Here is a 12509-nt window from a genome sequence, read left to right on the forward strand (position 1 = left end):
ATGGTGGTGAGGCCAAGGTCTAGAATTAACTCAGACTCAAAATAAACAAGATGACACAAGTGAAATCCAAAGGCAAAAGCACAAACAGTAGTACTAGAAAGGGAAGTCTTACCTCCGAGTGTTCAGCACGGAGCCTTGAAGTATAGACCTTCCACGAAGGAATGTGACAGGTAATAATTGGCAGTCTGGGTCTTAAAGAGACAGCAGCAGCTAACCACACTCCAAGGAGGTAGAGTGTCGAACTTGGATGCCTGCTGCTATTCAGTCGGGACCATGACACCGAGTCAGTTCAGTTTGGAGCTGTGTCAATGACTGAAGGCCTCATCCAGTTCTGCACCAAAGTGCCCTCTGATCAAATCGTGCAACTAGCAAAAGTAAGTAACCAGAACACATGGAATATGAACCAGAGTCCTCCAAAAACGAGTCCACAACTGCGGAGCGCATTCAGCACTGAGGACATTAAATATCAAACCACAAAGTCCCCTAAAAAAGAGTACTACAGCCACGAGCCATACCAAGAGGTGTTCGAATCTGCCCCCTCCTCCAGTTGACTGCAGGCACATGGTGCTGAACACCTGCTTCTCTTCTGCTCTTGTCCTCATCCATTTCAATCTGCTCAACTTTTTATTTGGCGAGGAGTAATAGAACCTACCTTGGGTTTACATTCCGCCATTAAGAAATGACGGTCACACAATCCAGACAGACATACTTTATTGATCCCGAGAGAAATTGGGTTTCATTACAGTTGCACCAATTAAGAATAGTGTAGAAATATAGCAATATAAAACCATAAATAATTGAATAATAAGTAAATTATTCCAAGTGGAAATTAGTCCAGGACCAGCCTATTGGCTCAGAGTGTCTGACACTCCGAGGGAGGAGTTGTAACGTTTGATGGCCACAGGCAGGAATGACTTCCTATGACGCTCAGTGTTGCATCTCGGTGGAATGAGTCTCTGGCTGAACGTACTCCTGTGCCTAACCAGTACATTATGGAGTGGATGGGAGACATTGACCAAGATGGCATGCAACTTGGACAGCATCCTCTTTTCAGACACCACCATCAGAGAATCCAGTTCCACCCCCACAACATCACTGGCCTTACGAATGAGTTTGTTAATTCTGTTGGTGTCTGCTACCCTCAGCCTGCTGCCCCAGCACACAACAGCAAACATGATCTGCTCCAAACCTTGCCAAATTCCCCAGGAGATAGCAAAAGCATTAGATCATTCAGTCGGCCCAAAAACACATTAACAAAATGGAAATTTCAAGCAGCAATCAATGTCAGATCAGAAGAAGCAGAAGCAGTTTCATAAGCTGTCTGCAGGATGTCCCCGTTAATGACCTGAACCTCTTGACCATGTCTGCTTGTTTTCATGCATCGAGCTTTTATGCTTGTATTTATGCAGCCAGCTGACTGGCTGATTAGATCTTTGGTTTGGTGTATGGGTGTACGTAATAAAGTGGTCACTGAGTATATATGGAATGAGCTTCTGGACAAAGTGGTTGAGGCAGGTTCTCTAACAACAGTGAAAATGCATTTGGACAAGTATATGCATAGCAAAGGCTTAGAGTAGACCAATATGGGTCAAACATGGCAAATAGGACCAGTTTATATGGGCATCTTGGTTGGCATGGGTGAGCTAAGATGAAGGGCTTGTTTCCGTGCTGTATTACTTGATGGCTCCTGGTTTTGAGCATTCCTCTCAGCAACAGCACAAAGTCCTACATCGCTCAGATTAATGATTCTCTGAACCCAAGGGAAATCTACAGGTTGGGAAATCTAAAGCCATGGGCTTGTGTGCTTGAAAGTCAGCGGGAAATGAGCACGGAAAGAGAAGGGAGAATCATTGTGAATGGAGATGTGTGGAAAAACAGCAGCTAGACAGAGCTACTGAAGATGCAACACGCCTCCTTCAGATGAAGTCGTAAAAAAGTTTTTTTTAAAAACCTGCAAATGCTGTAAATCTTAAATGAAACTGAAAATGATAGAAATACTTGCAAGTCAAGCAGTTTCTGTGGAAAGAGAAACAGGCCAAAGACATTTACCGTAATCAGAAATAGGAATGAGAAAGAAGAGGGAAAGGGTGGGGGAGAGGGAGGTCTCTGACAGGATTAAAATAGGACGCCTATGAGAATAGGCTGTGACAAAGTTATTTGGTCAATGAGTGAATGGGAGGAGTTAGAGAATGTGAACATAGGCGTAAGACACATAACCTAGGCAAAAAAACACAAAGAAAATGTGGGCTGTGAAATGCAAATTAAAAGACATGGCCAGCAGATCAGGAGAGGGGAAAAAGGAAAACAAAGCAAGCAAGCTGAACAAATATCTCAGATGGTTGACTAATACAGGCAGAAATCAAGTTAACTAAAGTTGATGAATTCAGTTTCGAGTTTAGATAATGAAAGAGAAGAAGTGTGAACTGGGAGTGCCTGTGAATTTACTCTGAAGGAACTTGCTATGAGAACCATGGGGGAAGGGAGAATTACTACGTGCTCTTTTGGATTCCTGAAAATATAAATGTTGCTTGTTCAGTTTAAAAAAATCTTGACCGAGAGGTAAAAAAAATCCTTAAAGCATATACCACGTTAAAAAAATACATTTCCAAGAAAACCATCAATATTCTACCTCAAAAAAGATTTTTGTGTTACCTTTCGGGTTCATTGAGTTAATAATTTTTCTTACCACTTAATATACTAAAGATGGTACGCATTGTATGTAAAACACCGCCCTTCAATCTTGCACATTGTTCCATCACGCATACCATTATTTATTTCCTCATATCCAATCTATCTAGGCTTGTTCATTTCATGTGATTATCTTTTGATCAATCTCTTTTCTGATAAACTCCCTTTTCAAAAACTACATCTTTCTGCGTTTTAACCGCGTCAGATGAATGCATTCCCGTTGTGTAAAGGCTAGGCATCAGGATTACCTATACTTCTATGACTGATGTTGCATTTACGTACCCTGGGCTGAATTTCTGTCAGACATTCCAAAGCGCTTCCAGTAATAGGCACTAATTTCCCCGCCTGCAAAACAAACATTAATTACAGCCAGCCTGCGACCATTATTGTATTACACCTTTCAGTTCAAAGAATTACTGTTCATTTATGTCATCTCAAGAGAAAAAAGATAGCAAGCAATTTAAGATAGCAAGTACATTTAAGTTGTACTTGACAAGTGGCATGGAAACGACTGGGAGCAAAATATTGAAAAGGGAAAATATCTACATACTGTATATAACGCGGGATCGGTATCGTAGAACTTCCCCTTGTATACAGGTTTTAAAGGTTGGAGGATTGCCGGCATGACGAGCTTATTTTACAATTACGGTGACTCTTTGGAGATTCCGATAGCAGGCGTCGGCCCCGCGGCCCGCTGCGGGATTTGGCTCTACTCCTGTGGAATGTTGATCTTCACTGTCACCCGGCAACCAGCTGCACGTGAGCACTGGGCAACTGGCACCAAGAACCCAGGGGGCAGCAGGCGGAAACAGCTCAAACCCATGGCAGTGGCACAGATTACTGGGGGTCTTTAGGCAATCTTGCCCTTTTTACAATATTCGGAAACTGTAAAGTATCATAAATTATCCCATTTATTGCTGCTGGCGTGACCATATTTATCGCACGGCCTTAATTACTCTGTGAAGGTGGTAAATGAATACAATCTGTTTTTATTAAGGATGTATATAATCAACAGCGAGAATTGGTAATCTCAGAGAGCAGGCTCAAATAGACTGCAGATGTTGGAATGTGGAGTGATAGACAAAATGTTGGAGGAACTCGGTGGGTTCGGCTACATCTGTGGAGGGAACTGGGCAGTTGATGTTTCATATCAAGACTGAAAGACTGGGGAGGGTAGTAAGGTCTTTTGTTTACAGCTGCGCGGACCAACTATCGCTCTGAGCAGGAAATTTCTCCACAGTCGGAAAACACGCGGTACCTTAATAAAACATTTATACAAAAGAAAATTCCAGCGGTGCTGCAACAAAGGCTGTGTGCGCGAGCGCAGTTTAGAGGGAGCAGCGAAGGGTAGATACACAGGTATGAAGAGCAGAAGGGAAGAGGTGGAGCAAGAGCTGGCAAGGGAGAGGTGAATGGATGATTGGCAGATGGAGGAGGGGAAATGGAGATAATGGGAGATAATAGGCGAAGGCAAGAAAGGGCTATCTGAACCTGATAAGAGAGGAAGGTGGAGGATGGAAACAAATGAGGGAGCTGGGTACAGATAGGGAGGGGAAAAGGGGGAAATGAAACAGGTTGGTGTGGCTGGGTGAGCATAGGAGGAAACAAATGGATCAGGAGAGAGAAAATGGACAAAGTATGGATTTTTATAAAGCCTTTTGTGATCTTAGGATAAACCAAATCAATGAAAATGTATTTTAATCTAATCTCGCTTGCATTATGTGGAAAACCTAGCAGCCAATTTGCTGACCTCAGGCTGTCACAAGCAGTCAGTTAAGTACCAGATAACCTGGTTTAGTTATACTGATAGAGAGAGATAACTATTTGGAGGACTCTGCCCTCTGGTGAAAGATTGCCACGTCAGCCTTTGCCTGACTGTTATCCAAGACTTACCTGCTGAGGAGTTACAAAATGGAAAGTAGAAGGAAGGATATTGATGAAGCAGCCAAATACCACTGGATGTAAGACACTGTCTGATGAGCCCCTGCAGAGATATCCTGGGGCTGGGATAACTGACCTCTGATACCAATAACCATAGAGATAAATTATAAATCAAGCTTTCTAATCGATAAGTTAGACTGAGAGCATAAACAGAGAAACAAGTCTTGTCCTTTGAGCGTTTCAAGTAAAGAAGTGCTCACCTATCCAGAATTAGAATCGGGTTTATTATCACTGACATATCATGAAATTCATTGTTTTGTGGCAGAAGTACAATGCTACACATAGATACTATCAATTACAATAAGAAATATATTAAAAACTTTTACATTAAATAAGTTGTGCAAAAAGAGAGCAAAATGGTGAGGTAGTGTTCATAAGTTGGTTCTTCGTCTGTTCAGAAATCTGATGGTGGGGATGAAGAGGCTGTTCCTAAAATATTGTGTGTGTGTCTTCAAGCTACTTTGTCTCTGATGGTAGTAATCAGCAGAGAGTACATCCTGAGTGATGGGGGCCTTAGTGATAGATCCACCATATCCCATTTTATAGGGTGGTCCCAGGTTCGAATCTGTCTGGCTCCTTGCATCCATGCAGGGTTGACTGTTGGGCTAGCAACTTGGCCTGGTAAAACAGTAAAACGCTAAAGAAATGGCAAGGTTGCCGCCCGATGTGCCAAACATGGTTTGGGGAGGAACTTTGAAGAAATGAAATACCATGTTATCTAAGAAAAGAGCATATATCTGTCATGTAAGAATATTATTGCTGAGGGACAAGGAAACAGAATAATTGAAATAAGAGTGTTTTGACCTATAAGTAAGCCTGGACATGGAACATAGACGTTAGAATGTTCTTGAAGCAGAATTTAAAAAGCTTAGCAGAAGGCCATGCAGATTGATCACCATTTCTATACGATGTTATTATTTTGTACCCATTCTCATCTGATTACACTATAAATATTTTTGAATTTTAGCTTATTCAATGTTTGTACTGTGTCTTTTATCATAGTAGACTAATATACTATCGAATAAGACTATCTCTGTTCTCTGAGATTAAACCCAATATTTATAATACAGTCTTTAATGAGGCAACACAAGTGTTACATAGCATGGAAACAGTCACTTCATCCCAAATTACCAATCTATTTGCCTACTTCAGCTCATTTTACTCACCTTTGTTTGGCCCATATCCCTCTAAAACTTTCCTATCCATGTAGCTGACTGTTAAAGTATATAATGTAAGATAATGTATGTATTCATCATTGGTGGGATTTGAATTCTTCTGCATTATCTGAAAAATGGGGGAAATGCCCCAGATGACCTACTTCAATTTTTTAACAGATTAAAAAACCATGCTGTCAATAAATGTCAACTATGCAAAAATTAGTTTCATTCATTTTGCCTTATGAATAAATGCAATGGCTTTCAACACTGCTGTCAACAGCATCTCTTCCACTTCATGCACATCTGCTCTTACCCCATCCTCCCGTGCTACCTGTCATGGTCCCAATCATTAATTCCCTATCTTGCTCCTAATTTTCTTTGATTATGATATTGTCCCTATCGTTAATTTCCCTAATTGCTTCCAATTCTCTTTAATGATGGCACACCTGGTTTCCATCAAAGACTCAGGCTACGTCCACACTACACCAGATAAATCCGTAACCAAAGCTTTTTCTCTTCATTTTTACTCTCCGTCCACACTAAAATGGCGTTTTCGTCCCCAAAACCGGAGTTTTTCAGAAATGCTTTCCAGGGTGTGTATTTTTGAAAATGCCACTTGGGCAGATCAGTGTGGACGGGGTGACCGGAGAAATCTGAAAACGCTATCAGACGGCAGCCCGCTATTTCATTGTTTTCTTGAACGCAACCTAACAATTTCAGAACAGACGGCAACGAGACTGAATCCAGAAGAGTTAGAAATGTACTCACCAAATACTTTGACCCATAACTTACTGAATAAATAAGTATGCTCGCTTTGCTCTGATTTCTGTCCTTGCTTGTAAGAAGGTGGTTTACCTATCAATGCAAGTACTTCTCTGACAATAGATGTGTAACAGCCTAATGTAACATTGTATGGAAATACAAGATAATACTGATGCAAACATGTTTCACACATTTAACAAGGTGCTTTATTAATGCAACAGAGTTAGTCAGTTTTTCAATGTTCGTCGTCAGCCGGGTCATACTGTCCGTGAACTCCCTGTCAGTTGCTTCCATATGCTTCAGTATTTGTTTTTTTTTGTTTTAAATCTTCCTGCGCGAGAGCCAACAGCTGTCCGTTGTTGAAGTTTTCCTAGTCTGTAACTGAACAAACGCACATCCAAGTTTCACAGTGAGATTCAACATCAAACATGTCGCTTGTTTTCAGTAGATGTATCCTGCACATGCACAGTAGGAGGAGATACACCCAAATATCCATTCCAATGTGGACAGAGATATTTTTTAAAATGCATAGTGTGGATGCCTATCGTTTTTGCGCGAAACCGGCGTTTTCAAAATTATCCGGTCTAGTGTGGATGTAGCCTCAGTATAAGAACCCCTACGTCACAAACACTAGTCGCCAGTTCGTGGATCTTTTTTCCTGTGAGTAAACTACGTTTCCCGACTGCTTAGAACCGTTTGTTCCAAGTTTAGCTCCGGTTTCAAGGGTTACCTATGAGACTCCATTTCTGTGAGTCAAGGCTCCGTGTCAAGATCCCTCCTGCTTGCTGTTCGGCGTTTACGCCCGTATAAAACATCCAAACTCAATCTCCATGCCTGTGTCCTGCACTTGGGTTAGCTTCAGTCGCTCATTGCAACACTACCAGGGATAGGGTTCCTCTTGTCCTCACTTACCACCCCACCAGCCTCCACGTCTAGCATATAATTTTCCAAAACTTTCACCACCTCCAACTAGATCCCACCACCAAACCCATCTTTCCCTCCCCCCCACTTTCTATTTTCCGCAGTGATCGCTTCCTACGTGCCTCCCTTGTCCATTCGTCCCTCCCCATTGATCTCCCCCCTGGCACTTATCCTTGCAAGCAGAACAAGTGCTACACCTGCCCCAATATCTACTCCCTCAATACCATTCAGGGCCTCAAACAGTCCTTCCACGTGAGGCAACACTTCACCGGTGAGTCTGTTGGGGTCATGTGCTGTGTTTGGTGCTCACGGTGTGGCCTCCTCTATATTGATGAGACCTGACATAGATAGAGAGACTGCTTTACCGAGCATCTACATTCCGTCCGCCAGAACAAGCATTATCTCCCAGTGGCCACCCATTTTAATTCCACTTCCTATTTCCGTTCTGATATGTCCATCCATATCAGAACGGATATGGATGGCCTTCTCCACTGTTATATTCTGTTTGGGTAGCCTCCAACCTGATGGCATGAACATCGATTTCTCAAACTTCCAGTAATGCCTCCCTCCCTTCACCATTTCCCATCCCTTTGTCCCTCTCTCATGTTATCTCCTCACTTGCCCATCACTTCCCTCTGGTGCTCCTCCACCCTTTTTTTCTTTCTTCCATGATTTTCTGTCTCTTTCACCCATCAACTTCCTAGCTCTTTGCTTCATGCCTCCAAGTTTCACCTATCACCTGGCATTACTCCCCTCCCCCCCCACTACCTTTTAAATCTACTCCTCAGCTATTTTTCTCCAGTCCTGCTGAAGGGTTTCAGCCCAAAACATTGACTGTACTTTTTTTCCTATAGATGCTGCCTGACCTGCTGAATTCCTCCAGCATTTTGTGTGTGTTGCTCGGCTTTCAAAGTGTTCACGTGGACAATCAATCAGTCCTGTAATCTGATGATGGTAAAGTTTGTATCACTTTGAATGTCTAGTTGTTTGAACTATTTTAAATGTAATATATAATAATAGTTACTTAGTATTTTCTAAGAAACAAAAATACACAATTTTGTTGAACACTAATAAAAACTGACAATGCTTCTCACCCCATGACTCAGCAAAATGAATTAAGGCACATCTAGACAAAAATCCACCTTGCTTTGAGAAGGTACATTTAAAGGCTTTCTCTCTTAAGAGGTAGAGCACAATGCCTTCAAGCTTTGCCATGATGAGGCAGATAATCAAAAGGTGTGATTCAGAGCAAGTCATTAGAATATCAAAAAGATTCAGCATTCTAATGGATTGGATTGCAGTTGGAGGAGAATGAAAGGGTTCATCATCCATATTTAGGTATGTGAACATAGTGGAAGAAGAGAAAGGTGCGCACCTGACAATCTGCCAGTACGTTTCTACCCAGTTCATGGTTATTGAGGCAGGGTTTATGCACCATTCGTTTATTCACATGTCACTCACTCAATGGATACTCTTGTGTATTGGAAAGTTGCACGACCAGCATCTAAAACATTGCTTGAGTTAGAATCCCACTGTGATGCGTGAGCAAATTTAAGAGAAGGAAATTGAATAAAGTAAGCAGAAACTGATATTCTTAAAAGTTTTTACTGACTGTAAACAGGTTGCAATAAAAACCCTCTTAACTACCTTCCTTATCTGATCTGCCTAAAGTGTGACATCAGATCCACCTGTGCAGTCAACTCTAAATATCTCCTCAGTTCAGAGCAATGAGGAATGGACAATTCAACACGTACAAACAAGCTGGAGGAACTCAGCAGGTCAGGCAGCATCCGTTGAAATGAGCAGTCAATGTTTCGGGCCGAGAACCTTCGTCAGGACTGAAGAAGGAGGGGGCAGGGGCCCCATAAAGAAGGTGGGGGGAGGGTGGAAAACCAATCAGAGGAAAGATCGGGGGTGGAGGAGGGGAAGCAGGGAGGGGATAGGCGGGAGAGGTGAAGAAGAAATGTAAGAGGAAAGCACTATGGGTAGTAGAAGAAGGTAGAATCATGAGAGAGGTGATAGGCAGCTAGAAAAGGAGACAGAGTGAAAGTGGGATGGGGGAAGGGAGAGAGAGGGTATTACCGGAAGTTGGAGAATTCAATGTTCATGCCAAGGGGCTGGAGACTACCCAGACGGTACATAAGTGTTGCTCTTCCAACCTGAGTTTGGCCTCATCATGGCAGTAGAGGAGGCCATGTATGGACACATCTGAATGGGAATGTGAAGCAGAGAAGAAGTGGGTGGCAACCGGGAGATCTTGTCTGTTGTGGCAGAAGGTGCTCGACAAAGCGGTCCCCCAATCTGCGTCGGGTCTCGCCGATGTAGAGGAGGCCACACTGGTAGCACCGGATGCAATAGATTACCCCAAAAGACTCACAAGTGAAGTGTTGCCTCACCTGGAAGGACTGTTTGGGGCCCTGAATGGTGGTAAGAGAGGAGGTGTAGGGACAGGTGTAGCACTTGTGTTTGCAGGGATATGTACCAGGTGGGAGATCAGTGGGGAGGGACATGTGGACCAGGCAGTCGTGGAGGGAACGATCCCTGCGAAAAGCAGAGAGGGGTAGAGAAGGAAAGATGTCCTTAGTGGTGGGGTCTTGTTGAAGGTGGCGGAAGTTGCGGAGGATAATATGCTGGATCCGGAGGCTGGTGGGGTGGTAGGTGAGGACAAGGGGAACACGGTCCCTGTTGTGGTGATGGGAGGATGGGGGAGGGCCGAAGTGCGGGAAATGGAGGAGATGCGGGTAAGGGTATCGTTGATGACAGCAGAAGGGAAACCACGATTCTTAAAGAAAGAAGACATTTGGGAAGTCCTGGAATGGAAAGCCTCATCCTGGGAACAGACACAGCAGATGAGTCAGTGGGTTTTTAGAAGATGTCAGTGGACTGTCTATCTCCAGAGATGGAGACCGAGAGATCAAGAAAGGGGAGAGAAGTGTCCGAGATGGACCAAGTGAATTTGAGGGCTGGGTGAAAGTTAGAGGCAAAGTCGATGAAATTGACGAGCTCAGCATGGGTGCAGGAAGCAGCACCAATGTAGTCATCAATGTAGCGAAGGAAAAGTTGGGGAGCATTACCAGTATATATTTGGAGCATAGATTGTTCCATATAACCCACGAAGAGGCAGACATAGCTGGGCCCCATGCGAGTGCCCATAGCTACACCCTTGGTCTGAAGAAAGTGGGAAGAGCCAAAAGAGAAGTTATTAAGTGTGAGTACCAGTTCTGCCAACCGGAGGAGTGTGGTGGTGTTGAGGAACTGGTGAGGTCTATAGTCAAGAAAGTAGTAGAGGGCTTTGAGGCCTTCTTGATGGGGAATTGAAGTGTATAAGGATTGGACATCCATGGTGAAAATGAAGTGGTCGGGACCAGGGAATTGGAAGTTATTGAAGAGGTGGAAGGCATGGGATGTATCCCGGATGTAAGTAGGGAGCAACTGAACTATCGGTGACAAAATGGAGTCCAGGTAGGCAGATACAAGTTCAGTGGGGCAGGAGCAGGCCAAAACTATGGGCCTACCTGGACAGTCAGGCTTATGAGTCTTGGGGAGGAAGTAAAACCGAGCAGTGCGGGGTGTGGGAATTATGAGTTATTTGGCTGAGGACGGAAGATCTCCGGAATTGATAAGGGCAGCGATGATACGGGAGACAATAGTTTGATGTTTTTTGGTGGGGTCATGTTCCAGGGGTAAGTAAGAGGAGGTGTCAAAGAGCTGCCATTTGGCCTCAGTGAGATAGAGGTCCATCCGCCAGACCACTATGGCACCACCTTTGTCTGCGGGTTTGATGGTGAGGTTAGGATTAGTGTGGAAAGAGTGGAGAGCAGTGCGTTCAGAGGGAGTGAGGTTGGAACAGGAGAAAGGAGTGGTGAAGTTGAGACGGTTGATGTCTTGGTGACAGGTGGAGATGAAAAGATCGAGTGCAGGTAGAAGGCCCGGTGGAGGTGTCCAGGAGGAGGAAGAGGGTTGAAGATGGGAGAAGGGGTCATCAATAGGGGGAGGGGAATCTTTGTTAAAGTAGTATACTCGGAGACGTAGGCAACGGAAGAAGAGTTTAGCGTCATGCCGGGCACAGAACCAACTGCCTGACCTGCTGAGTTCATCCAGTTTGTTTGTACATGTTGATTTGACCACAGCATCTGCAGTATACTTTGTGTTTAGGAATGGACAATGATTGCTTGGTTTTCCTCTACTTCCCTTTATAATAAGTTGTTCAGCTACTGTGGCCTGTCCAAAGCATATCTGACTAAGAAATGCTCATGGGCCACATCAATTGATTTTTGGAGCATTGTAATCAATGGAAAGTTACAGTAACGTTCATCAAATAGCCATATTGAATTAGTTTTTGTAAGCTATATGTCACTTTCTTCTTCATCCTGTTGTGGCTTCAGAAGAGGTAGATGGAGGTTACTCAGACCTTTTCCTGTTTGCTAAGGTACCTTTGACTATGTTGTTTGGGAGATAAAGCCTGTAGTATATAGGATGCATATTTTTAAGAACTTAATGTACCATATGATAAACTCTAGGTACATTACTGATTAGTACTGCTGTTAGTTGAGTATTGTACACCTATAGAAAAGTCATCCTTCCTACATTACCATTTGGACCAACTACAGTAGGCACCTGAAAGCCGTGGAAAAATATCACCAAAAGTCCTTATGAAAGATTTTGAGGATCAGCTGGAAGGACAGATGCACTAATACCAGCATATGCAGGAGGCCAGCATGAGCATCATCTTCAGCATGAACCAGTTCTGATGGATAGTTCCTGTAAATCACATCTCCCAAAACAAATCCTTTACTCCCAGTTGAAGGAAAGTCAGCAAGCCCCTGCTGAGCAAAGAAAATGTTTCAAAGACAACATCGAAATCAGCCTGAAGAAATCCAACATTATATCTAAAAACTGGGATGACATTGCACTGAAAATTTGTTCAAAAGGGAGCTGTGCTACATGACTTCCACTGTGCCACAGAAAACAAACAGCAGCTGCTAAATGAGAGACTGTAAAACCAAAAGAACCCAACAACTACCACAGTCACCATTTACT

The 12509-nt window shown here is 43.4% G+C and overlaps 1 protein-coding gene across 2 annotated transcripts in view; it reads right to left on the bottom strand.

The window, feature by feature from the left end:
- efhb (EF-hand domain family, member B) overlaps positions 1–12509 on the bottom strand; it is a 93965-nt gene that overhangs the window by 74504 nt on the left and 6952 nt on the right. The window contains exons 1-2 of one of the 2 annotated variants that reach the window (XM_073054440.1): positions 3239–3410; positions 2971–3033 (exon numbers count right to left, since the gene is read on the bottom strand). The exons of the other annotated variant lie outside the window; for it this stretch is intronic. Of the exons in view, the coding sequence (XP_072910541.1) occupies positions 2971–3033; positions 3239–3313 (138 nt within the window). The 5' untranslated portion in view covers positions 3314–3410. Of the gene's footprint in view, positions 1–2970; positions 3034–3238; positions 3411–12509 lie in introns of those variants that run through there. 2 annotated transcript variants of the gene reach the window in all.

Source organism: Hemitrygon akajei, chromosome 8 (genome assembly GCF_048418815.1).
Source record: "Hemitrygon akajei chromosome 8, sHemAka1.3, whole genome shotgun sequence".
Taxonomy (NCBI): domain Eukaryota; kingdom Metazoa; phylum Chordata; class Chondrichthyes; order Myliobatiformes; family Dasyatidae; genus Hemitrygon; species Hemitrygon akajei.